This window comes from Oncorhynchus masou, chromosome 22 (assembly GCF_036934945.1).
Source record: "Oncorhynchus masou masou isolate Uvic2021 chromosome 22, UVic_Omas_1.1, whole genome shotgun sequence".
In the NCBI taxonomy this organism is placed as follows: domain Eukaryota; kingdom Metazoa; phylum Chordata; class Actinopteri; order Salmoniformes; family Salmonidae; genus Oncorhynchus; species Oncorhynchus masou.
In genome coordinates this window covers 56,556,293-56,582,900 of record NC_088233.1, presented here as the reverse complement: position 1 = coordinate 56,582,900, position 26,608 = coordinate 56,556,293, and the positions used below count along the sequence as shown (strand labels likewise).

The following is a 26,608-nucleotide window of genomic DNA, read 5'->3' as shown; positions in this document are numbered from 1 at the left end:
CACATCAATATAAATACAAAATGCAGACAGAAAGAAAAACACAGTCATAAGAAACAAACACAGTCATCAGTAATATGGTTTTCAATCAACTTTCTGAATCCCCCCAGAGGCACCAAAACATCAAATTTGAGAACATTTTGAATGTTTTTCCACAAATATGGTGCAAGAAAACTAAAAGCTGATTTATCTAACGCAGTAGAGACCGAAGGAATTTCCAGAGTTCACCATCCCTGGGACCGGGTGTGGTAACTATTACTGTATCTGTAAAGTTTAGTAAAAATGTTCGGTACAGTGGGATTGTATGTAAAAAAAAAAAGGCTTTATAAATGAAAACAGCAATGTATCAACCTACGTGATGTCAAAGAAGGCCAACCAACTTTCTGGTAGAGAATGCAGTGATGAGAACTAAAATGGTTGCCCATAATAAAGCGTAGTGTGATATGATAAACTGCATTCCAACGGCTTATATGGCAGCAGCTGCGTTCATATAAATGATGTCACATAGTCTAGGGCAGATAGGAAAGTCAACTACGAAAGTGAACTGTGTTTGCGTGTGACCAGGGGTGCCACCGATTCTGTTGAAAAACATTTCTTAAACGGAAGCAAACAGAACAAAACGGGGATAAACACACGTGAGTTTGTCCTGTAAAAAAATTGGTTTGCAACTGTTGGACTAATGATTACACCCTAAATCAGCTAGATGCAGGCAGTGTGCAAGTGTGCAAGGCAGTATTGAATGTGTCACTGTCTGTCACCTTGATTACTCAAAATGTTTTCTCGACCTGTGCACCGACGTTGTAAACTTTAATTCATAGGCGAGGTTATAGCAACATCATGATGGGTATAAGGAAAATTTGAGCATCATGTAGTAGCCTAAACCTATCGATATTACATTGAACTGGCTAAATGGAATATGAATGACAGTCATCCAATATGCTGTAATAGAAATAAGGCCACACTCATTAAAAAACAAACTTCCTCCCTCATCTTAAACATCACCGACTGCCACTGGTGTGAGTGTGAGTGTGAGTGAGATTAAAGTGGTGCCAATTTGTTGAGAGTGGTATATTTAGGCAGGAAGCGGCTGGTTCCTGGTAGTACTCCTTAGATCATTGTGTCCTTTGATGTGGTCATTGTAGTGTGATCTGGCTTCAAAGCCCCTGGAGAACTGACTCCACTACCAGCCATACTGGGCTGTGGGAGGCAGCGTGGCCTGGGGCTCGGCTTACACTCACCTCTGACCCCCCTCCCATAGACCTATGTGCTGTGGATGAACAGGGCCCGGCACTGTAGAAACAGAAGAGGTAAAATAGGCCTATATACAGTGTATTCGGAAAGTATTCAGACCCTTGACTTTTTCCACATTTTGTTACATTACAGCCTTATTTAAAATGGATTTAATACTAATGTAAATGTGATATTCCAGTTTTTTATTTGTGATAAATTAAAACATTCTAAAAAACTGTTTTTGCTTTGACATTATGGGGTATTGTGTGTAGATTGATGAGGTAAAAAAAAACAATTCAATCTATTTTAGAATAAGGCTGTAACGTAACAAAATGTGGAAAAAGTCAAGAGGTCTGAATACTTTCCGAAGGCAATGTAATACACTGAACTTCAGGGTAACACGTTACCACTTCATCCAGGTATAATTCTTTATAAGTTGTTATCAGCATGTATGAGCCTTTATAATGTAATATAACAAGGCTTGTGATGTTATGTTTCTTCTATGCATCCCTTTTTCAACTGTCTCAAATTGGCTGTTATTTAGTCCTGATCATGAACAAAAATCAGGTGTGGTTCCTGAAATAGGTGTGGTTCCTAATTACACAATTAACATCTCATCATGTATAAAAATACTGGGCAGGCCATTATTTTGGCTACCATGCTTATGCCCCCATAGGAAGACAATGCGCCTATTCACAAGGCATGAGTGGTCACTGAATGGTTTGACGAGCATGAAAACGATGTAAGCCAAATGCCGTGGCCGTTTCAGTCACCAGATCTCAACCCAATTGAACACTTATGGGAGATTCTGGAGCGACGTTTGAGACAGTGTTCTCCACCAACATCAACAAAACACCAAATTTATGGAATTTCTCATCGAATAATGGTGTCGCATCCCTCCAAGAGAGTTCCAGACACTTGTAGAATCTATGCCAATTGTGTGTTGAAGCTGTTCTGGCTCGTGGTGGCCCAACGCCCTATTAAGACACTTTATGTTGGTGTTTCCTTTATTTTGACACAGGCACACCACAAACATTTACACAAGTGTTTCAATTTACACATATAGGGTGTCATGGGAGTTTGGATAAAGACAGAATAACTCCCCTGTTTATGACTTCTTGTGAGTCATTGTGAGTCATTCTATAGCAGGGTGTCTAACTCAACATAATAACCATGGGCAGGTCACTTTGTGTATAGTGAACAGGGCAGTAAAGTGGGCCTTGTAACACATCCCTGTGTTTGCCCTGTCCTGTGCCCATAGCTTAATGATATGTGTGTGTGTGTGTGTGTGTGTGTGTGTGTGTAGGAATGTGTTAGGTATGGCAACACGAGCATCTTTGGGGAAGTTCTCTTATTACCTGTACAACATTGTTCATACGTTCAACCAGTAAAACTGTAATTATTAATATTCTATATCAATATTTTCTTTGGTTTATTCATAGAAATAGAATCTCCTTCCAGTTCTGAGGTTAATCCCCGGGTACGTTTGATTTCCACGCATGTCGTTAGGTGATTCCACCCCCGCAGATTCCTTCAGGCTCTGGGTACAACACACCTTGGCTGTAAAGGTATGTGTTCAAAGGGCCCGTTGATACAGGTGCAGTGAAACCACAACCCTTATCAGTCATAAAGTATGTATAATAAAGCATGACAACCGGAGATGACAAACAGGGTGCAACCTGTGATAAAAGAAGAGAGGGACTTTCCTATCATACACTGCTCAAAATTGTGGTATCTCAGGAAGCCATTGTGCTGTGGGTTATGATTTGGCATTGGTGGATTGGTGGATACATAACATAAGATATATTTTATAGATCTTTTCATTTATAGTGCTCTCATCTCAATTTGTACCTCCATACAAATTGAAATCTTACAAAGGGCTTCACGGATAAAGGCTCTGATTAATAAAGAGAATTAAAAGAGGATTAATATGAAGATCTGTATTTTTGTCAATGTAACATCACTCAAAATTTTATCCATAACATTAACTGACCAATATATGAGAGAAAAACATAGGCTATTGCAGTGGTTCCCAACCTTTTTTAACCTTGGCACACCTTCATGGGATATAAAATTGCTCCCGAGTGGCCTAAGACACTGCATCTCAGTGCAAAAGGCGTCATTGCAGCACCTGGTTTGGAATCCAGGCTGCATCACATCCGGCCGTGATTGGGAGTCCCATAGGGTGGCACACAATTGGCCCAGTGCCGTCCGGGTTTGGCTGGTGTAGGCCGTCATTGTAAATAAGAATTTTCCCTTAACTGACTTGCCTAGTTAAATAAAATAAAATTCAGCTGCGCACCTAAAATGTTGCTATCTCATCTTTTCCAAATTGAAAAATCATACATTTTCTGTGATAAGTTTTTTTATAGATGAATTAGGATTATTTGATAGTTAGTCAAAATGTTATTGGTCGCATACACATGTTTAACAGATGTTATTGCGGGTGTAGAAAAATGCTTGTGAAAAGTCTGATTAGGCTTAGCCAGAGTCATGTATTTCTTATGGCCCTGGGCTTAGCCATACCACTCCCTCTGCCATAGAAAGATAGCAAGATAGTTCATTTGTGTTTACCCCTTTTCACAGACAAAGTCAAATTAAACAGATGACTTTGCTTGTGATGTGATTTCCTCAAATGATACAAATGTACCAACAGCCTGAGGACACTGGACTTGAAACAATGATACGGATGTATCCATGTGCTATTTAATGTATTATCTGAGCAGTACTAGTGCTCCCAAGTCAAAATGCCATGTGCATTTAACAGGTTACGTTGATAAGCGAGTGTAAAAAAAATAAAAAATCAAGATCAGGAAAAGTTTGCGACACACCTGAGAGTTCCTGCTGAACACCGGTTGGGAACCACTGGGCTATAGGACCACATTTTCTTCAAAAATGTATGAATATTTATTCAAATAAATACACACTGAAATAGTAAATAATTTAAACAACATAAGCATGTATCCAAGAAAAACATTTTCTTGACACAAATAAATTAACACATTTTTGCAATGTCATTCAGGAGGCATCCCTCCTCAGAAAAGCGCACTTTGAAATACTTGAAAGTTCAAGGATTCAGTCTTGAGTTTTGAGCATTTTAAATTCTCTTTTAGAAGCTTATCAGGACAGAGGTCCCTAAGGGAATGCGCTGATCTGTCCCGAACAATCCTTCATCCACGGACCGGGTGACGTCTTTCTTTGGTCCAAGTTCCTGTTCTTCATGGTCCATAACTGACTCTGAAGGAGACGAAAGCAGATAGGATTAAAACAATGTTTTACCGCCCGGATTTTGTTAGTCACTCTCAGTCAGATATCATTAACATAGCATAAGTTGTGGCAAAATGTGTAAAATTGCAGGAAATTCACTTTAAAACTGCATAGAATGTATCCCACTACGTGGCAGAATGTGTAGACTTGTAGGAAATTTTCTGTAGAACTGCAAAAACAATTCTCTGCCCCATCAACATGTGTAGAGTTGAAGGAAATTAACTGAACAACTAAAAATGTTCTCTTTGATGTCAAGAGGGAGGACTAAAATGTTTAGCCAGTGCTAGGGCCGGGCCCTGATTGTAGGCATCTGTAAAAGTAGGGAAGTCTAACGGTGGTTAAAACCTTTCATAGGCCTGTGTATATAAGGGAAAGATCACATGTGTTTTTTTCTTTCATGAGAGTACTTGAATAATATATATCCACTCAGGTGTATTTCAATAATTATATAAAATAGGCTATGCTGAATAATTTTAAAACATTTATCCCCTCACAATTGTTTAAAACCGCTCTATTGTGCGTAATGATCCATGCTCTGCCTCTTACCATATTCGGAGTGTGGTAGCTATTCTCCCAAAGCCATTCAGGGAGCTCTGGCCATGCGGCTCTCGTGCTGTCCCGGGGACCCGCTCTCGTCGTCCTGTCGCGTTTTAAAGTCCTGAATAGCCTTTCTGTTCTGGAAGTCAATCAGTGCCATGGTGATCACTGCATTCCAGCAGTTATCTTCACCGGAGCACCGGAAATCTATCTCCTTATTATCCGTGGTAACAATGGTGAAGTAGACAAACTTGCCGGTGCGCTCAACACAGTCCACTTTCTTGATAGACTGGAGTTTGAGCTCCTTGCTCTTGGTGCGCTTCTGCGTGTCGGCGTAGATGTTGAGGCTATCCGTGGTCAGGACACATGTCTTCCTTTTCCAGAACTGAAGGAGGTTGTCACTCCTCTTCTCCAGCTCCCCCTCTTTCAGGACCTCGGAAATCTGCTCTGCTGACATTTTCATGGTTTTAGTATCAGTGATACAATTATGGTTGTGTTTATAATTGTTTGAGAGAAGCAGACGCTGGCAGAGGTGGTAGATTCCTCAGTTGTTTCTTCCGAAGTCCTCGGAGAAGGAGCTTCTCAGCGATGGCTTGATAATCCAGAGTTGCGTTATGAATGAACAGAGAGTGACGGAGTTAGTTATATATAGCAGAGCGTATGGGCCCTTCCCACTTGACGTCAGTCGGTTTAGGAATGCATCAACAGTTGCCTGAGTAAATCATGGTGGGCGTGGGGGTCGGAAGTCCTGGCGCTGGGTTTAGCTAACTTGGAACTAATTACATCTCCAACATGTTAATTAGTAACCACGCATCCTACTTGAGGGCTGAATCCAAACATTGACCCCACACAGTAATGATTTTGACTCATGCTTTGAGGAAAACTGGCTTATTACCAGATACCAATAGGACTAGGCAATTCAGTCCATAGCAAAATCAGTTCTGATCATAAACATTCCTTGTGGGATAAATGTCATTAGAAATGCAGTATTATAGCCTATCTGTATTTATGAGGTAAAAGTCTGTTATTAAACATATATTAATAAATTATTTGATATGTTTCCATTTTAATTCCTCACTTGCTGACTCTGCAACATGTGTGTCTGGGTGATGGGAAAATGGCAGACAACGGATTTCCATTCTAAACAAACTGAAAGTATATTATATTATTTTCTATCAGTTACAGTTGAAGTATGAAGTTTATATACACCTTAGCCAAATACATTTAAACTCAGTTTTTCACAATTCCTGACATTTGATCCTCGTAAAAAATTCACTGTTTTAGGTCAGTTAGGATCACCACTTTATTTTAAGAATGTGAAACGTCAGAATAACAGTAGAGAAAATGATTTATTTCAGCTTTTATTTCTTTCATCACATTCCCAGTGGGTCAGAAGTTTACATACACTCAATTAGTATTTGGTAGCATTGCCTTTAAAATGTTTAACTTGTGTCAAACGTCGTTTTGGGTAGCCTTCCACAAGCTTCCCACAATAAATTGGGTGCATTTTGGCCCATTCCTCCTGACAGAGCTGGAGTAACTGAGTCAGGTTTGTAGGCCTCCTTGCTCGCACACGCTTTTTCAGTTCTGCCCACACATTTTCTATAGGATTGGAGGTCAGGGCTTTGTGATGGCCACTCCAATACCTTGACTTTGTTGTCCTTAAGCCATTTTGCCAGAACTTTGGAAGTATGCTTGGGGTGATTGTCCATTTGGAAGACCCATTTGCTACCAAGCTTTAACTTCCTGATTGATGTCTTGGGATGTTGCTTCAATATATTCACATAATTTTCACTCCTCATGATGCCATCTATTTTGTGAAGTGAACCAGTCCCTCCTGCAGCAAAGCATCCCCACAACATGATGCTGCCACCCACATGCTTCACGGTTGGGATGGTGTTCTACAGCTTGTAAGCCTCCCCTTTTTCCTCCAAACATAACAATGGTCATTATGGCCAAACAGTTCTATTTTTGTTTCATCAGAACAGAGGACATTTCTCTAAAAAGTACGATCTTTGTCCCCATGTGCAGTTGCAAACCATAGTCTGGATTTTTTTATGGTGGTTTTGGAGCAGTGGCTTCTTCCTTGCTGAGTGGCCTTTCAGGTTATGTCGATATAAGACTTGTTTTACTGTGGATCTAGATACTTTTGTACCGGTTTCCTCCAGCATCTTCACAAGGTCCTTTGCTGTTGTTCTGGGATTGATTTGCACTTTTTGCACCGAAGTACGTTCCTCTCTAAGAGACAGGAGGTGTCTCCTTCCTGAGCGGTATGATGGCTGCGTGGTCCCATAGTGTTTAAACTTGCATATTATTGTTTGTACAGATGAACGTGGTACCTTCAGGCGTTTGGAAATTGCTCCCAAGGATGAACCAGATTTGTGGAGGTCTACAATTTTTATCTGAGGTCTTGGCTGATTTATTTTGATTTCCCCATGATGTCAATCAAACAGGCACTGAGTTTGAAGGTAGGCCTTGAAATACATCCACAGGAACACCTCCAATTAACTCAAATGGTGTCAATTGGCCTATCAGAAGCTTCTAAAGCCATGACATAATTTTCTGACATTTTCCAAGCTGTTTAAAGGCACAGTCAACTTAGTGTATGTAAATTTCTGACCCACTAGAATTGTGATACAGTGAATTATAAGTGAAATGATCTGTCTGTAAACAATTGATAGAAAAATGTATTGTGTCATGCACAAAGTAGATGTCCTAACTGACTTGCAATAACTATAGTTTGTTAACAAGAAATTTGTGGAGTGGTTGAAAAACTAGTTTTAGTGACTCCAACCTATGTGTATGTAAACTTCCGACTTCAACTGTATCTATTCTGTGAGTATTCTACCGCAATTCTATTCTATTCTCTGTTTCTCAAAATAAACAAACAAAACACTGATTGGACCAGCTTGTCAGACATGAGTCCTGCTATTTCAGTGGATGTCACATTTGACCAAAACACCCCCAAACATCCTCAGGGCAATATTCAACTGTACAGGAGGACATTTCATCAGGCCATACGTCAGCAGCTCCCCAAGCAGAATGGGTTCCAAGGGTCAGCTAAAGTACCAGCAGAGACAGCAGATACTCAAAGTGTATCTCTGGTAGACACAGTTGTGTGCTGTAAGGGGAGAGTTGATGGCCCCTCTCTATCTGTGCTATGGTTATGCTAAGATATGGTTGTGATCTACGATAGGAGTGGTTGGTTATGAATAGGGTTGTAAAATTCTGGTAACTTTCCCAAAGTTACCCAGGTTTCTGGAATCAGGAGGGATAAGTAGGAAATCTGTGCGTCCTACAACCAGGATTTCTGGAAACCCAGGCAATTTGAGGAAAGATAAGATGTGTTTCCTAGACCTTATCTTTGTTTGTAGCAGGCTTCCGACCAATTTATGGTCGAAAACACAAGTGTCTTCCGGGTGGGTCGCAGACAAAAGCAGAAAAAAGACGCGCATTGGCCACATGGATGTTTCTGCGCCATTCCCAATTATTTAAATACTGCATAAAAGCATCTGCAACCTACCAGTATGACACGTCTGTTGCGTTTTAGATGGATGAAGGCTTAGATTGCGGCAAATGTCCCAAGTGTCTGAAACCTCTGAAGTGTGTGTGTGTGTGTGTGTGTGAGTGTGTATGGAGGGGCAGAGGAGGAAGGATGGAGGAGGCAGAGATGGGAGGATGAAGTGGGGATGTCAGCAGCTAATAACTCTCCAGGTTAGCCCTGAGGCCAATGTTACCCAAATGCTAACCCCAGTGAACGAAATGTGATCCCCTGTCCAAAATCTTTGTGTGTGTGTGTTTGTATTTGTCTACTCAAGTGAGTATGGTGATCTTCAACCAAATGTAATTTCATTGATGGATGTGTCCCCAGCACCCACTTCAAACTCTTGTGACCACTGAAGAGGTTTCTCTATCAGTCTCTTTTCAGACTCCTCATGGAAACAGAGGCACTACTTCACCAGTCCCCTCTCTCACACATAGAAAACTGCACCCCTACCTTCTAACACATACAAACACACACCAATCTTCTCAAAAGCACAACTCTCCCTCATTCCCCCACTGAAACACAGAGAAAGCTGTCCCACAAACAACCTCGAAAGCACACAATTGGCTTATGCTTGTTGAGGTCACGATGATCCATTCTCAACACTTAACAATTGCTTATTGACGTTCAGAACGTAATTGTGTGACTTGATCATGGTTAGGAAAAAAGACTACTATTACTTGACATAATATATAGTTGTAAAGCAATTATAGCAAATATAGTCAAATTTGAATGTAGTTGTTAATTCCTTATATTGAATAGAGATAGTGTGATGCACTTCTATGACCTCTGACTAAACAGTGCCTTCAGACAGTATTCATACACATTGACTTATTTCACATTTTGTTGTGTTACAGCCTGAATTCAAAATGAATTAAATATATTTTTTCTCACCCATCTACACACAATACCCAATAATGACAGTGAAAACATGGTTTTAGACATTTATTGAAAATGAAATACAGAAATATCTAAATTACATATGTGTTCACACTCCTGAGTCAGTACTTTGTTGAAGCAATTTCGGCAGCGATTACAGCTGTGAGACTTTCTGGGTACGTCTCTAAGAGCTTTGCACACCTGGATTGTACAATATTTGTGTCACGTTCTGACCTTAGTTCCTTTGTTTTGTCTTTGTTTTAGTATGGTCAGGCGTGAGTTGGGGTGGGCAATCTGTTGGTTTTTCTATGTTGGTTTTTGAGTTTGGCCTGGTATGGTTCTCAATAAGAGGCAAGTGTTGTTAGTTGTCTCTGATTGAGAATCATACTTAGATAGCCTTTTTCCACCTGGGTTTCGTGGGTGTTTGTTTTCAGTCTTTGTGTGTTTGTGTGTTTACAGAAACATCCACCACCAAAGGACCAAGCAGCGTGGTAACGGGCAGCAATAGCAGCAGCAGCAGCAGCAGCAGCAGCGATCGCAGGACTTCTGGACATGGGAGGAGATTCTGGACGGCAAGGGATCTTGGGGACAGGCTGGAGAAAATCGCCGCCCCAAGGCTGTATTAGAGGCAACGAAAGCCGAGAGGTGGTGGTATGAGGAGGCAGCACGGCGACGTGGTTGGAAGCCCGAGAGGCAGCTCCAAAAATGTCTTGGGGGGGGCACACGGGGAGTGTGGCTAAGTCAGGTAGGAGACCTGAGCCAACTCCCCATGCTTACAGTGGAGAGAGAGGGACCGGGCAGGCACCGTGTTAAGCCATGAGGCGCACGGTGTCCCCAGTGCACGTGCATAGCCCGCTGCGGTACATTGTAGCGCCTCTAATAGGCCGGGCTAGAGTGGGCATCGAGCCAGGTGCCATGAAGCCGGCTCAGCTCATCTGTTCTCCAGTGCGTCTCCTCGGGCCGGTGTACATGGCACCAGCCTTACGCATGATGTCCCCGGTTCGCCAGCACAGCCCAGTGCGGGCTATTCCACCTCACTGGCCTGGCTACAGGGAGCATTCAACCAGGTAAGGTTGGGCAGGCTCGGTGCTCAAGACCTCCAGTGCGCCTTCACGGTCCGGTCTATCCGGTGCCACCTCCACGAACCAGCCCTCCGGTGGCAGCCCACCGCACCAGGCTGTCTCTCCGTCTCCTTCCTACAGGTGTTCCCGCCTATCCAGCGCTGCCAGAGCCTTCCTCCTCTCCAGCACTGTCAGAGTCTCCCATCTGTCCTGAGCTACCAGAGTCTCCCGTCTGTCCTGAGCCGCCCGCCAGTCCTGAGCTGCCAGAGCCACCCGCCAGTCCTGAGCTGCCAGAGCCGCCGGTCAGTCAGGAGCTGCCAGAGCCGCCGGTCAGTCAGGAGCTGCCAGAGCTGCCAGTCAGCCAGGAGCTGCCAGAGCCACCAGTCAGCCAGCCAGGAGTTGCCAGAATCGCCTGTCACGCCGGCAATGCCAGAATCACCTGTCACGCCGGCGATGCCAGAATCGCCCTTCACTCCGGAGCTGGCGGAGTCTCCCGTCTGTCCGGTGCTGCCGGAATCTCCCGTCCATCCGGTGCTGCCGGAATCTTCCATCCATTCAGGACCCGTGGCTAGGGTACTATCACGTTCTGACCTTAGTTCCTTTGTTTTGTCTTTGTTTTAGTATGGTCAGGGTGTGAGTTTGGGTGGGCAGTCTGTTTGTTTTTCTATGTTGGTTTTTGAGGTGGCCTGGTATGGTTCTCAATCAGAGGCAGGTGTCGTTAGTTGTCTCTGATTGAGAATCATACTTAGGTAGCCTTTTTCCACCTGGGTTTCATGGGTGTTTGCACCAGACAGAACTGTTTTGGTTGTTTCTTTGTTGTTTTGTTATTCAGTGTTCAGGTTTGATTATTATTAAAAATCATGAACACTTACCACGCTGCACCTTGGCCCTCACCTTCTTCCACCGACGACAGCCGTTACAATTTGCACATTATTCTTCAAAAAATTATTCAAGCTCTGTCAAGTTGGTTGTTGATTATTGCTAGACAGCCATTTTCAAGTCTAGCCATATATTCTCAAGCCAATTTTAATCAAAACTGTAATGAGGCTACTCCAGTGTAGATTTGGCCTTGTGTTTTAAGTTATTGTCCTGCTGAAAAGTGAATTTGTCTCTCAGTTTCTGTTGGAAATCAGACTGAACCAGGTTTTCCTCTAGGATTTTGCCTGTGCTTATTCCATTTATTTTTATCCTAAAAAAACTCCCTATTCCTTGCCGATGACAAGCATACATATAACATGATGCAGCCACCACCGTGCTTGAAAATATAAAGAGTGGTACTCAATGATGTGTAGTTTCGTATTTGCCCCCAAAATAACGCTTTGTATTCAGGACATAAAGTTATTTTCTTTGCCAAATGTTTTTCAGTTTTAATTTATTGCCATATCACAAAGAGTATGCATATTTTGGAATATTTTTATTCTGTACAGGCTTCCCTCTTTTCATTCTGTTGAGTAGGTTAGTATTGTGGAGTACCTACAATGTTGTTGATCCGTCCTCAGTTTTCTAAGATCACAGTCATTAAACTCTGTAACTGTTTTAAAGTCATAATTGGCATCATGGTGAAATCCCTGAGTGGTGTTCTTCCTCCCCAGCAACTGAGTTAAGAAGGAAGCCTGTATATTATGGTGACTGGGTGTATTGATACACCATCCAAAGTGTAAGTAATAACTTCAACATGCTCAAAGGGGTATTCAATGACTGCTTTTTTATTTTTACTCATCTACCAATATGTGCCCTTCTTTGCGAAGCATTGGAAAAGCTCACTGGTCTTTGTGGTTGAATATGTGTTTTAAATTCACTGTTCAACTGAGGGACCTTACAAATACGTGTATGTATGGGCTGCAGAGATTAGGTAGTCATTCAAAAATCATGTTAAAGCCCTAGAGTCAATATCCATGCCCTCAGGAAAATCTAATTAGGAAAATCCAATTAGCATAATAAAAATATCGCCATACAAATCTGTCAGTTTAAGCTAGAGATATGTTTTGTTTGTTGTTGCATTGGCTGCATCTCAACCACATCCGCCAATGTTGCACTTCTGCATCTGCGATGAAAGGTGACAGAGAGTGGTGTTTGTCAGACCGTAAGACATGCCGAAAAAAATGGTCTTCTCACAAAATCATCTGTAGTGTCCGAACGGTTGGGAAAGATGAGACTCCCACAAACACGATGTTGTTCTCCATTTTGCTCTACAACCCCCACATCCGTCTTGAGACTCGTCTCTAGTCAGTATAGCCGATCTGCCAACTTCTGTCTGTAGCATCCGAACAGTTTGGGCTACACACTATGACCCCTCTGTGAAAACGTGAGATTCTCACGAACACGTACACTACCAGTCAAAAGATTGAATACACCTGCTCATTCAAGGGTTTTTCTATATTTATACTATTTTCTAAATTGTAGAATAATAGTGAAGACATCAAAGCTATGAAATAACACATATGAAATCATGTAGTACTCAAAAAAGTGTTAAACATATCAAAATATATTTTATATTTGAGATTCTTTAAAGTTGCCACCCTTTTCCTTGATGACAGTGTTGCACACTCTTGGCATTCTCTCAAACAGCTTCATTAGGAGTTCATGTCACAACTTCCCCTGAAGTCGGTCCCTCAGCCATCGCTGATCCACCTTTCATTTTCCATTTGTTTTGTCTTGTTTTCCCACACACCTGGTATTCATTCCTTCATTACATGTCGTATATTTAACCCTCTGTTCCCCCTATGTCTGTGTGTGTAATTGTTTATTGTTGAGGTTGACACGCTTCCGGCTGGTTTGCACCGTGTTTATTTGATTACCCGTGCTTTGTGGCAGCCTGTACTTTGTACTTGTGTTTTTGTACTTTGTGCTGCCTCATTGGTTTGTTGGGCATTTGTTTTGTGACGCAGTTGTGTTCTGTGTAATGATTGCCTTAGTAAAGTGCTTTGTCCACTCATCTCCGCTCTCTTGACAGTTCCCACATATGCTGAGCACTTGTTGGCTGCTTTTCTTTCACTCTGCGATCCAACTCATCCCCAACCATCTCAATTGGGTTGAGGTCGGGTGATTGTGGAGGCCAGGTCATCTGATACAAATCTACATCACTCTCCTTCTTGGTCAAATAGCCCTTACACAGCCTGGAGGTGTGTTTTGAATCATTGTCCTGTTGAAAAACAGGACAAGTTCCAGCACCAGTTCCGGCACCAACCCCCACACCACTACCTGCCTCTGTCCCATCTGTGCCGGTCCGCGGAATACCCCTGTCCCTCCCGAAGCGCTTTGACGGCGCGCCAGGGAAATGCAAGGGATTCCTTCTGCAATGCGACCTGTACCTAGGCCGAGGCTGTCTCTGGGAAAGACAGGTTTGCCACCGTCATCTCGACACTGACCGGACAGACCCTGGACTGGGGTTAGCCTGCCATGATGACAACCTGTCACTCATCCAGCTAATCAGCATGACGATTTGTTTGGACAACCTCTTGCGGTCCCGACGGAGACCTGCGTGGAATCCGGAGCCCATTGCTACACCTGCTCCATGGCCAGAGCCGATGGAGGTGGGATCTACATGTTTGCCTGGGGCATTTGCCCTATTGTGGAGAATGGGGTCATTTCTCCCTGACCTGAGGAGGGAATTCTCCTGCCTTAACCCAGGTAGGATGCAAGATCTCCCCTCCTTTTCTGTCAACTCAACTAGGGTTTTTTCCCATTAAATTCCCTGAATACCCTAGCCCCTCACTCCCGTTAGCTCCGATTGATTCCGGAGCTGCCAGGAATCTATTGGCCTGCACTGGCTACTGCATTACGCATTCCTTTGGTTCCCCTACAGTCACCCACACTCGTACATCACATCACTGTTCCCGTTTCTCTGCTGACCTATAATACTCATTTAGAACAGATCACCTTTTTGATTAGACACCCCCACGCACCCTGTTGTTTTAGGTCTCCCCTGGTTGAGTTAACATTTCCTGATACGAGAGGAGACTGCTGGGTTGGTTGCAGGAGTGTAAGGGGAGGTATGTTGCGGTGTCAACACCACTACAGTGGAAAGTCCAGACCACGCCCCTTAAGTGGATTTACCGGAGGAATACCAAGATCTGCACCATGTTTTATCTAAGACCCAGGCTCCACGCCTGCGTCCTCATCGCCCCTGGGACTGTGCATTGACCTGCTGTCTGACACAGCACTCCCAAGGGGACACGACTATCCCCTCTCCTATGCGGAGACCGAGGCCATGGAGACCTACGTACAGGAGAGCCTACAACAGGGTTTTATCTGCCCCTCTACGTCACCAGCCTCCTCAAGCTTCTTGTTTGTTGAAAAGAAAGATGGGGGGGACTGTGCCCCTGCATTGATTATCAAATTCTGAATAAAGCCACCATTAAGTTTAGCTATCCTTTACCCCTCATCCCAACCATTATCAAACAAATGCACGGGGTGCAGTACCTCACAAAACTGGACTTGAGGAGAGCTTGCAATCTGGTGCGCATTCGTGCAGGTGACAAATGGAAAACTGCCTTTTCCACGACCACGGGCCATTACAAGTATCTCATAATGCCTTTTGGCCTGTCTAATGCTCCGTCAGTCTTCCAGGCCTTTATTAACAAAGTGTTTTGGGACATGCTGGGACGGGGCATAGTGGTTTATATAGACGATATTTTGGTTTATTCTGCTGACCTCACCCAGCATGTCTCGTTAGTCAGGTCTGTGCTGAGAAGACTGTTGGAGCATGAGCTATATTTTAAATAAGAGAAGTGTTTGTTTTTCCAGCCGTCTGTGTCCTTTTTGGGCTACCTCCTATCCACGGAGGGAGTGGAGATGGAGGAGCAACGCATCAGCGCAGTCAGGTCATGGCCCATCTCCAACTCTGTGAAAGCAATCCAGCGATTCCTGGTGTTCCCCAACTATTTCCGGAGGTTCAACCAGGGCTTCAGCACGGTGGTCGCACTTCTTACCTACGCTTCGTTGGATGGCGGAGACAGAGAGGGCAGAGAGGGTGCTCAAGACACTGAAGGCACGCTTCACCACTGCTCCTGTGCTGGCACATCCCGACCCCTCACTTCCTTTCATTGTCGAGGTGGATGCCCCCGAAGGAGGACTCAGGGCAGTGATATCCCAGTGCACCGGAACCCCTCCAAAGCTGCGGCCCTGCACCTTCTACTCCAAGCAGCTGAGCCCTGCCCAGAGGAACTATGACGTAGGAGACCGGGAACTCTTGGCGGTCAAGAAGTCTCTGAAGGCGTGGAGGCACTGACTGGAGGCGTCCAAACACCCTTTCCTGGTATGGATGGATCACCGCAACCTGGAGTACATCAGGGCAGGCAAGAGGCTAAAGCCGAGACAGGCCAGGTGGGCTCTATTCTTCGCCAGGTTCCAATTCACGCTTTCTTATAGACCAGGCTCGAAGAACATGAAGGCGGACGCTCTGTCTTGCCTCTATGACAAAAATGTTTAAAAAATAACCTTTATTTAAATACGCAAGTCAGTTAAGAACAAATTCTTATTTTCAATGACGGCTTCGGAACAGTGGGTTAACTGCCTGTTCAGAGGCAGAACGACAGATTTGTACCTTGTCAGCTCGGGGATTTGAACTTGCAACCTTCCGGTTACTAGTCCAACGCTCTAACAACTAAGGCTACCCTGCCACCCCAAATGATGATGCAAAGAAGAGGGAGGGAGAGGAGACCCCATCATCTCTCCGTCCCATATCATCACGCCAGTGGTGTGGGACGTGGATGCCGACATGCAGCAGGCACTGCGCACAGAAACTTCACCTGCACTGTGCCCGGAGAACCACGCCTACGTGCCCATGGTTTTGTGGGGCCGCCTCCTTACCTGGGCGCAAAAGGCTCCTGTGTCGGGTCATCCTGGGATAAACCACACCATTGCCTGCCTGACTGAGAAGTACTGGTAGCCCACCTTGGATAGGGACGCCCAGGTTTACGTCTCTTCCTGTTCCATCTGTGCCCAGTCAAAGACACCCAGACACCTCCCTTATGGAAAGCTTCTTCCCCTGCCAGTTCCACAATGACCCTGGTCTCACCTCTCGGTGGACTTTATCACTGACCTTCCCCCCTCCCAGGGGAACACCACCGTTCTTGTAGTTGTGGATCGGTTTTCCAAAGCTTGTCGCCTCCTTTCTCTGCTTGGGCTCCCGTCAGCCATGCACACCACGGAGGCTCTTTTTATGCACGTCTTCTGGCACTACGGGATCCCAGAGGACATTGTGTCAGACTGTGGCCCTCAGTTCACCTCACACATATGGAAAGCATTCATGGAACGCCTGAGGATCACGGTCAGTCTCACCTCCAGGTTGCGTCCTCAACCTATTTGGCAGGTGGAGAGGGTCAATCAGGAAGTGGGCAGGTTCCTGAGGTGTGACTGTCAGGACTGGCCAGGGGAGTTGTCAGATTTCTACCTTGGGCTGAGTACGTTCAGAATTCCCTCCGCCACCCCTCCACTAACCTCACTCCTTTCCAGTGCATGTTGGGGTATCAGCCGGCACTCGCATCTTGGCATCCGAGCCAAACCGAGGTCACTGCGGTGGACGAGTGGTTTCGGGGGGCTGAGGAGACCTGAAATGCTCTCCAGCGGGCCGTGCATCGGCACAAGGAACAGGCCAACCGCCACCGCAGTGAGGCGCCTGTCTTCTCTCCATGCGATCAGGTCTGGCTCTCCACCCGGATCCTGCCCCTCCACCTACCCTGCCGGAAGCTGAGCCAGTAGTTTGTGGGGCCTTTTAAAGTCCTGAGGAGGTTTAATAGGGTAATGTACAGTTTGCAACTCCCTGCTGATTACTGCATTAACCTGACTTTTCTTGTGTTTCTCCTCAGGCCAGTGGTGCCTGGTCCCCTCGCTGATGCAGGACCCAGTGGACTCTTCCCTGACCAGGGATTTTCACCGTCTGCACCCTGACCGACCCACACTGCGTCTCTGTGGTCGTCCCTGAGGCCGGTGTCATCCCGCTGTCAGGGGGGTACTGTTACGGATCCCCCCAGTACTGCTGCTCATTCCGGTCACAAGCTCTGGAGGTCTATGTTTACCGTCCTTCGAGGCGTCACTGAACTGGATTCATTACCACCAGCCCCGTACTGTCTTGTCTCATTACGCATACCTGGATCCCATTCCCCTTGAGTAGTATGTGTATATACAGTGGGGCAAAAAGGTATTTAGTCGGCCAGCAATTGTGCAAGTTCTCCCACTTAAAAAGATGAGAGAGGCCTGTAATTATCATCATAGGTACACTTTAACTATGACAGACGAAATGAAAAAAAAAATCCAGAAAATCACAATGTAGGATTTCAATGAATTTATTTGCAAATTATGGTGGAAAATAAGTATTTGGTCAATAACAAAAGTTTCTCAATACTTTGTTATACACCCTTTGTTGGCAATGACAGAGGTCAAACGTTTTCTGTAAGTCTTCACAAGGTTTTCACACACTGTTGCTGGTTTTGGCCCATTCCTCCATGCAGATCTCTTCTAGAGCAGTGATGTTTTGGGGCTGTTGCTGGGCAACACAGACTTTCAACTCCCTCCAAAGATTTTCTATGGGGTTGAGATCTGGAGACTGGCTAGGCCACTACAGGACCTTGAAATGCTTCTTACGAAGCCACTCCTTTGTTGCGCGGGCGGTGTGTTTGGGATCATTGTCATGCTGAAAGACACAGCCACGTTTCATCTTCAATGCCCTTGCTGATGGAAGGAGGTTTTCACTCAAAATCTCACAATACATGGCCCCATTCATTCTTTCCTTTACACGGATCAGTCGTCCTGGTCCCTTTGCAGAAAAACAGCCCCAAAGCATGATGTTTCCACCTCCATGCTTCACAGTAGGTATGGTGTTCTTTGGATGCAACTCAGCATTCTTTGTCTTCCAAACACGACGAGTTGAGTTTTTACCAAAAAAATCTATTTTGGTTTCATCTGACCATATGACATTCTCCCAATCTTCTTCTGGATCATCCAAATGCTCTCTAGCAAACTTCAGATGGGCCTGGACATGTACTGGCTTAAGCAGGGGGACACGTCTGGCACTGCAGGATTTGAGTCCCTGGCGGCGTAGTGTGTTACTGATGGTAGGCTTTGTTACTTTGGTCCCAGCTCTCTGCAGGTCATTCACTAGGTCCCCCCGTGTGGTTCTGAGATTTTTGCTCACCGTTCTTGTGATCATTTTGACCCCACGGGGTGAGATCTTGCGTGGGGCCCCAGATCGAGGGAGATTATCAGTGGTCTTGTATGTCTTCCATTTCTTAATAATTGCTCCCACAGTTGATTTCTTCAAACCAAGCTGCTTACCTATTGCAGATTCAGTCTTCCCAGCCTGGTGCAGGTCTACAATTTTGTTTCTGGTGTCCTTTGACAGCTCTTTGGTCTTGGCCATAGTGGAGTTTGGAGTGTGACTGTTTGAGGTTGTGGACAGGTGTCTTTTATACTGATAACAAGTTCAAACAGGTGCCATTAATACAGGTAACGAGTGGAAGAAGAGGGAGCCTCTTAAAGAAGAAGTTACAGGTCTATGAGAGCCAGAGATCTTGCTTGTTTGTAGGTGACCAAATACTTATTTTCCACCAAATTTTGCAAATAAATTCATTAAAAGTCCTACAATGTGATTTTCTGGATTTTTTTTCTCATTTTGTCTGTCATAGTAGAAGTGTAACTATGATGAAAATTACAGGCCTCTCTCATTTTTTAAGTGGGAGAACTTGCACAATTGGTGGCTGGCTAAATATATTTTTGCCCCACTGTATTTGCCCTCTGTTCTCCATTGTCCTTGTCAGTTATTGTCAGTTATTTTTACCATGTTCGTTGGTCTTGTGAGCACCTGTGCTGTTGTATCGGCTTCCATGCAACGTGTTATTGGGCACTTTTTTTACGGGTTTTGTCCCGTGTATTATTTAGAGGTTTTACACCTTGCTCTTTTGTTTGGGTGGATAAAATAAACCCCCCTATTACGTATTCCTGCGCTTGTCTTCTATCATTATACAGCGTGACAATATAGCTTAGAAAGAATTCCCCCTTATTGCAGCAGTTCCCAAACTAAGGGTCCTGATATGAAAATGGTGACCACAAGAATAATATCATCTTTGTATGTCAAAATCATTGTAATGTGGTTAACCTTTAAAAAAAAAAACATTTAATCAACCGGAGAAAAAAATGATACCAGAGAGAGCCTTTAGATCGTGGAAAAAGGCCGCACTTGATCGTTGCACTTGAATCATTCCTATGGTGAATGACTAGGCTTGCTACACTATGAAACCACACACTATTGCAGAGACTTTGATATTACCGACCACAATTGATACTGTGAAAACAATGTGTGGGGAGACAGAGGCTAAGAAACTCACATCAATACCTTTGTCAGATAACACTGTTAAACAAATCGTTTATGCTATTGCTAGCAATCAAGAGGAAACTTTGACTGAACAACTCAAACTCCCAAGCTTATCCTCTCCAAATGGACATTCGCTGTGAGAGGCCTGATTTTTGTTCGCTATACATGTTGGGGGATACTATTCACGATTCCCAAGCATCTCATGGAATCTGTTTTTTATTGTCAATATAGTCACACAGCACACTGAACATCCCCTGTGCCATTGCATGCTTGGGAATCGTGAATAGTATCCCCCAACCATGGTGGGCTTTTGCACAGATGGGGCTCCATCTATGGAGGGACTCTAGTAGTGTCTCCCTCTGCCATATGGACGCATTGTATGATACACCGAAAGCAACTGGCGCAAAAAGAGCAGAACTCTGAGATATACTGCAGCAAGTAACTTTGATTGTAAACTACATCAAACCACATATAATGCGCGTACGCCAGTTCAAAAACTATGTGGAGATTTCTTTACAAAACAAGAATAACGCCTATCTACTGTTTAGAATTCACTGCAGTATATGTTACAGGAATGAGTTGAGTGATTCCAAAATACAATCAATTGTATAAACACCATCTACCGATACAGATACAGTAGCAATACTAGTCACCCCTGTCTTATGCATTGGGCCACAGGTTCTCATCCACATCACATCTTAAGTCATCTTGGGCAATACACCTAGGAAAGAATAATTTGGCATGCCTGGTCCATCCCTGGCAATCTTCTGCAGATATATCCAGGCATCCAGCATTCATTGAGTCCAGGAGGGACATTTGATCATGTGGATGGTGGTCATAAACCTTCCACCTCCATGGGGAAAATAATTCCTCTATGGGGTTGAGGAATGGAGAGTAAGGTGGGGGAAAAGTAACACCATCCTAGGATGGGCTGCAAACCACTCTGTGACTGCACGGGAGTGGTGAAATGCCGCATTGTCCCATACAATTACAAACGTTGGCCGATTTCGCCTCACTGTACCCCTTTCCTCACCTGGCACAACCCTTCCATAGAGGTCGTCCAGGAATGAAATGAGAAGCTCGGTGTTGTATGGACCAATTAACAGTTTGTGTAACAGCCATTCATCAGAGGATATTGCTGCACACATTGTGATATTGGCACCCCGCTGGCCCAGGACATCCACTGAGGCTCTTTTTCCAATCACATTCCTTCCTCGCCGCTCTGTTTTGGCCAAGTTGAAACCAGCCTCATCCACAAAGATGAATATGTGGGCCCACGTGTTTGCCTGGCTTCAATCTCCATGACTCTCTAAAATAAATCCACAATGCAACATAAGAGTTGCAAACTATTACAGTAGTTTACATTATACCTAAAAACATGCCATTGTGTGCCTCTGCCCTGTTTGGTTTTGTTCCAAACCAGTTCTGTATTATAAAGTCATCTTACCTGGACTTAATGGTTTCTGAGTTGCTTGACTTGTTCAGAGTTCCTCTCAAAGGGGACAGTGTACAACTGCTTCATCCTGACTTGATGTTGTTTCAGGACTCTGGAAATATTTGTTATACTTACATTGTCTGCCAACACTCGTCCCGAATCTCTGTGAGTTTTATGCCATAGTTTCCTGCACAGCAATGAAAATCCTACCTCTCCCGTCTGTAGGAGGTGACCGTTGGGTCCAAAGCAAAAATACAAAAACAATCACAACAGGTGTGGGTTTGGAGGCTTTGCTCAATTTACATCTGTAATGTGCAGTTCAGTCAGATGCCCTTGCAGAATGCACATCTTCATTTCTCACAATAGATGCCACAATTAGATGCCACTGTTGAGTGTTGCAGATTGGGCTGCACTCTCAGACCAGCCTCTCGCATTGATAGATCATGATTTATTACATGATCAATTATAGTAGCCCTGGACTCATCTGAGACTACAGCTCTTGATCTTCCTCTCAGTCTTCTTCCACCACACATACGTAGTCCTCCCCCTCTCCCAGCCACTCTTCTTCCTCTGTCAACCACTTCTCTATCTCTGGCTGGGTCCATGTTGACATTACAGTACAGAATTATTCCTAAGACGTCCCCTTTTGTATAGATGGTAATGAAATTGAAAGACGAACACCTGTGTAGGTGTTCAGCTACAATGGGAATCAGCTGTGGTTGGTCTAATTGTCTTGACAGTATTTCATTTTTTTGATGTGGAATATATTTCAATACGGTATTACTGTAGAAATTTAGCAAATTTATGTCTTATTCAATTTTGTGTTATTTTAGGTTTTGAACTTAGGTTTAACAGTTTTGAAAAGAGTTTGTAAACATGTACCAATTGGCCTGTAGTTACATAGAGTTTTGGTGGTGGTTGTGTCTGAGTGAGAAAAGAGTTAATGAAAATTGAAAGATGTAGTCATTGAATGCATTTTGTGCCAAAGCAATGAAAGATTATCCATAGTTTAACCCACATAGACTGCTGTTATGCTCACTGTGTGAAGAGTTTTGAAAAAGTGACCTAAGTATTGAGAAATGGGTCCTAGCGATTGTAAAAAACTGTAAAACAAAATATCGATCCAGGTTGGATGTGACAGCAGAGATGAGGTGTGTGCACTGTCGACCACGCCCCCTGACTTTGAGAAGCTTGACGCGTGGAACCAGCACACCCATCTTATTAGTGGTGGTGAGATAAGATACATTATGTCAGACTCATTTGAAATGGACTGTCATAGCCCCACATTAAGAGTATGTGATGGTGAGTGAAGAAGACAATCAATGAGTGAGAAATGAGAGAATCACAATGAGTGCCATAGTCCCAAATAAAACCAAAACAGTGGCTGTTAATTACATCATTTTGTTCACATGGAAGAGGGCGCAAGAATTTTCAGATATTTAAATGGAGTCGTGGGCCAAAAACGTTTGGGAACCCCTGACTTATTGACTCAAGATATAACAGCTTTTAATTTTTAAAAATGTGTCAAATTTCTACAAATACAATTTCACTTTGACATGATGGGGTATTGTGTGTAGGCCAGTGACACAAAAACCCTTTCATGTACACCACATCTATTAACACCAAGACTGACTCAACCCACCTGCCTCGTGGCGCCAGGCTCTGCTGCAGAGTTAAGAGGTGTGCCATTGCCTTAGTTACCACCCAGCCTTTCTCCCTCCCTATTTGTTTTAGCGTTCTGTCTCCCTGTTGCCTTTCAGTGTGTGTGTGTGCGTGCGAGGCCAGCCCTAGCCTTTCGGAGACCATAAGTCGCATTTTGGTGACACATTTTAGCTTTGTCATTTGTTTATTGATGGTGGAGAAAGAAGTTTTAGGGTTAATTTCCTGGCGATTTTACACATTTTTGCCATAGGGTGGAGAGAAATATTGCAGTTTTAGAGTAAGTTGACTGTAATTCTACACATTTTGCCATAACTTATGCCACGTTAATATGATATCTGCATGAGAGTGACTAACCAAATTAATGGGGGCCCCGTGGAGGTCAGGGCCCCTGGGCACGTGCCCTTCATGCCCGGTCAATAATATACCATGACAAGTTAGATTGCTGGCTAGACTAATTTACCAATCTAAAAAATGTTAGCTGTCATGGACTGTAAGTGAATGACATAACCAGAGAAAATCTGCTAATACACAACCAAATGTTGAAATTGCACCTTGTGTATTTGACTATTATAACCCTCTGTGTGTGTGTGTGTGTGTGTGTGTGTGTGTGTGTGTGTGTGTGTGTGTGTGTGTGTGTGTGTGTGTGTGTGTGTGTGTGTGTGTGTGTGTGTAGGGAAGAGACATGACTGGGCAGTGAGTCAGCGGTGTGGATTAGTGCTTTCCTGGGAGGAGGGTGTTTACAGAGGGAGGGCCAGGTGTGTGTGTGTGTGTGTGTGTGTGTGTGTGTGTGTGTGTGTGTGTGTGTGTGTGTGTGTGTGTGTGTGTGTGTGTGTGTGTGTGTGTGTGTGTGTGTGTGTGTGTGTGTGTGTTCTTTGGCATATAGAACAATATCAAAAGGTGGATTTATTCATTCCCAGTGTTTGACCTTTCTGTTTTTTCCAAATCGAAGAAATGCTAATGTTGTTGCTACATATGCTAACCAAGGCCCATGAACGGTGGATCAACTGAAGATTACACCATTCCCAGCAACAATGATAGGATGGAAGTTTGCTTAAAAAATGTATCTTTGTTATTAAAACCTCCCCCCTGTTGTTAACATCTTAAAACAAAATAGCTGCCTAGCGTCACCCATGTAAGAGTCACAATACTACCCAGGTGGTGAATGAGCTGATCTAGTCCCACACACACATGTCTAATTACTATAGCTGTGTAAATCTGATTTGTCATTGTTATTCCACATCCCCAGCCTTGTGGATCAGAACAGCTCATCCTCTAGGAAGCTCAAGATCTGTGGGTGTGTTTTGACAACCTTGGCTTCACCACAACCACCATTCTCATCCACTCCAAGTAGACATAAAAAAAACTCAGAGAGGGAGAGAACGCACACTATCATGTGTCATCGACTGCTGTTTTTCAGAGAGCTCTGTTCAGTGTTGCCCACATCAGAGTTACAGAGCAACAGCTAGCCACATGAAATACAATTGAAAGCATTCCCTCCCTTCAAATATTATTCTAATCTAAACATTACTTTTCAAATAATTTCATATTAAATGACATCAAGCTAAAATGCCTTTGAAAGAGTAATTACCACTGAGGCTATCAATGTGGTCGCAATGGACATGGTCAAAAATGTCACGTTCCTCGGGCGTACACATCTGAGCTGAAGTGGAAAGGGTTCTTCATGGAACCAAAGGGAACCAAAAAGGGTTCTCCAATGGGGACAGCCGAATAAACCCTTTTTCTCAGTGTACCCCGCTACACACACACACACACACACACACACACACACACACACACACACACACACACACACAATAAGAACAGAAAGGTACATGTCAGAACATGACCCCTTCAGTGTCTAGTCTGTCTACCGCCCTCTGTCTACCTCTATACTGGCACGCGATTCTCTGTTAATGACAGGTCAGGGAAAGAAAGGTTACTTCTCTGACTCAGTTCACTCTACCCAGGGGCCAAATAAAATAACCTCCTGTTTTTTTATTGTGGTGTGACAACTTTTAAAGAAGAAGTTATTTTCTGTTAAGGTGGGAGTAGGAGTGATTTACAGCACATTTGGGGGTATTAAGACCCCTTCCCCTTTTCCACATTTTGGTGCGTTAAAGCCTTATCATAAATTTGATTAAATAAAACATTTTCTTCATTAATCTACACACAATACCCCATAATGACAAAGTGAAAACAGGTTTTTAAAGTATTCACGTAACTATTCAGACTTTTATATGAGCCTCGAAATTAATCTCAGGTGCATCCTGTTTCCATTGATCATCCTTAATGTTTATACAACTTGATTGGAGTCCACCTGTGGTAAATTCAATTGATTGGACATGATTTGGAAAGGTACACACCTATCTATATAAGATCCCACAGTTGACAGTGCATGTCAGAGCAAAAACCAAGCCATGAGGTCAAAGGAATTGTCCGTAGAGCTCCGAGACAGGATTGTGTTGAAGGTCCCCAAGAACACAGTGGCCTCCACCATTCTTAAATGGAAGAATTTTGGAACCACCTCGACTCTTCCTAGAGCTGGCTGCCCCACCAAACTGAGCAATCGGGGGAGAAGGGCCTTGGTCAGGGAGGTGACTAAGAACCCAATGGCTCTGACAGAGCTCCAGAGTTCATCTGTGGAGATGGGAGAACCTTCTAAAAGGACAGCCATCTCTGCAGCACTCCACCAAACAGGCCTTTATGGTAGATTGGCCAGGCAGAAGCTACTCCTCAGCAAAAGGCACAAGACAGCAAAATGTACCTAAAGGACTGTCAGACCATGAGAAATAAGATTCTCTGGTCTGATGAAACCAAGATTTAACTCTTTGGCCTGAATGCCAAGTTTCACGTCTGGAGGAAACTTTTCCCCATCCCTACAGTGAAGCATGGTGGTGGGAGCATCATGCTCTGAGGATATTTTTTTAGCGGCAGGGATTGGAAGACTAGTCAGGATTGCGGGAAAGATGAATAGAGTAAAGTACAGAGAGATTCTTGATGAAAACCTGCTCCAGAGCGCTCAGGAACTCAGACTGGGGCAAAGGTTTACCTTCCAACAGGACAACAACCCTAAGCACACAGACAATGCAGGAGTGGCTTCGGGACAAGTGAATGTCCTTGAGTGGTCCAGCCAGAGCCCGGACGCTCAGCATCCAAACTGACAGAGCTGGAGAGGATCTGCAGAGAAGTACAGGTGTGCCAAGCTCGTAGCGTCATAACCAAGAAGACTCAAGGCTGTAATCTCTGCCAAAGGTGCTTCAACAAAGTACTGAGTAAAGGGTCTAAATACTTATGTAAATGTAATATTTATGTTTTTTAATTTTAATAAATTCTACCTATTTTAGCTTTGTCATAACGGGGTATTGTGTGTAGGTTGATGAGAAGAAAAACAAACAATGTAATCCATTTTAGAATAAGGCTAACATAACAAAATGTGGAAAAAGTCAAGAGGTCTGAATACTTTCCAAATGCGTTGTACATATCAAGGTAACATCTTTTTGCAGGTGCTTATTCATTAATTAGATAGATGTGTTTGTGTGTATGGTTTTGATGTATGTAGGTGTGTGTTAGTTGGAGAGGCATTAGGGGTCTATCTATAGACAACCTAAACAATAAGGGAGAGTATGGATGGGCTGGTGACAATGGGTTGTTGACATGTACAGCAGCCTGGGAGTCACACAGTATGT

General features: G+C 43.9%; 1 protein-coding gene across 1 annotated transcript; it reads right to left on the bottom strand.

Moving 5' to 3' along the window:
* Positions 1-2,220: 2,220 nt before the first annotated feature.
* On the bottom strand, positions 2,221-5,676 carry phlda2 (pleckstrin homology-like domain, family A, member 2). Its single transcript, XM_064930624.1, has 2 exons — positions 5,041-5,676; positions 2,221-4,464 (listed from the first exon to the last, which is right to left on the bottom strand). The coding sequence occupies exon 1, from the start codon at positions 5,492-5,494 to the stop codon at positions 5,078-5,080; it is 417 nt and encodes a 138-aa protein (XP_064786696.1). The 5' UTR covers positions 5,495-5,676; the 3' UTR covers positions 2,221-4,464; positions 5,041-5,077.
* Positions 5,677-26,608: the final 20,932 nt, after the last annotated feature.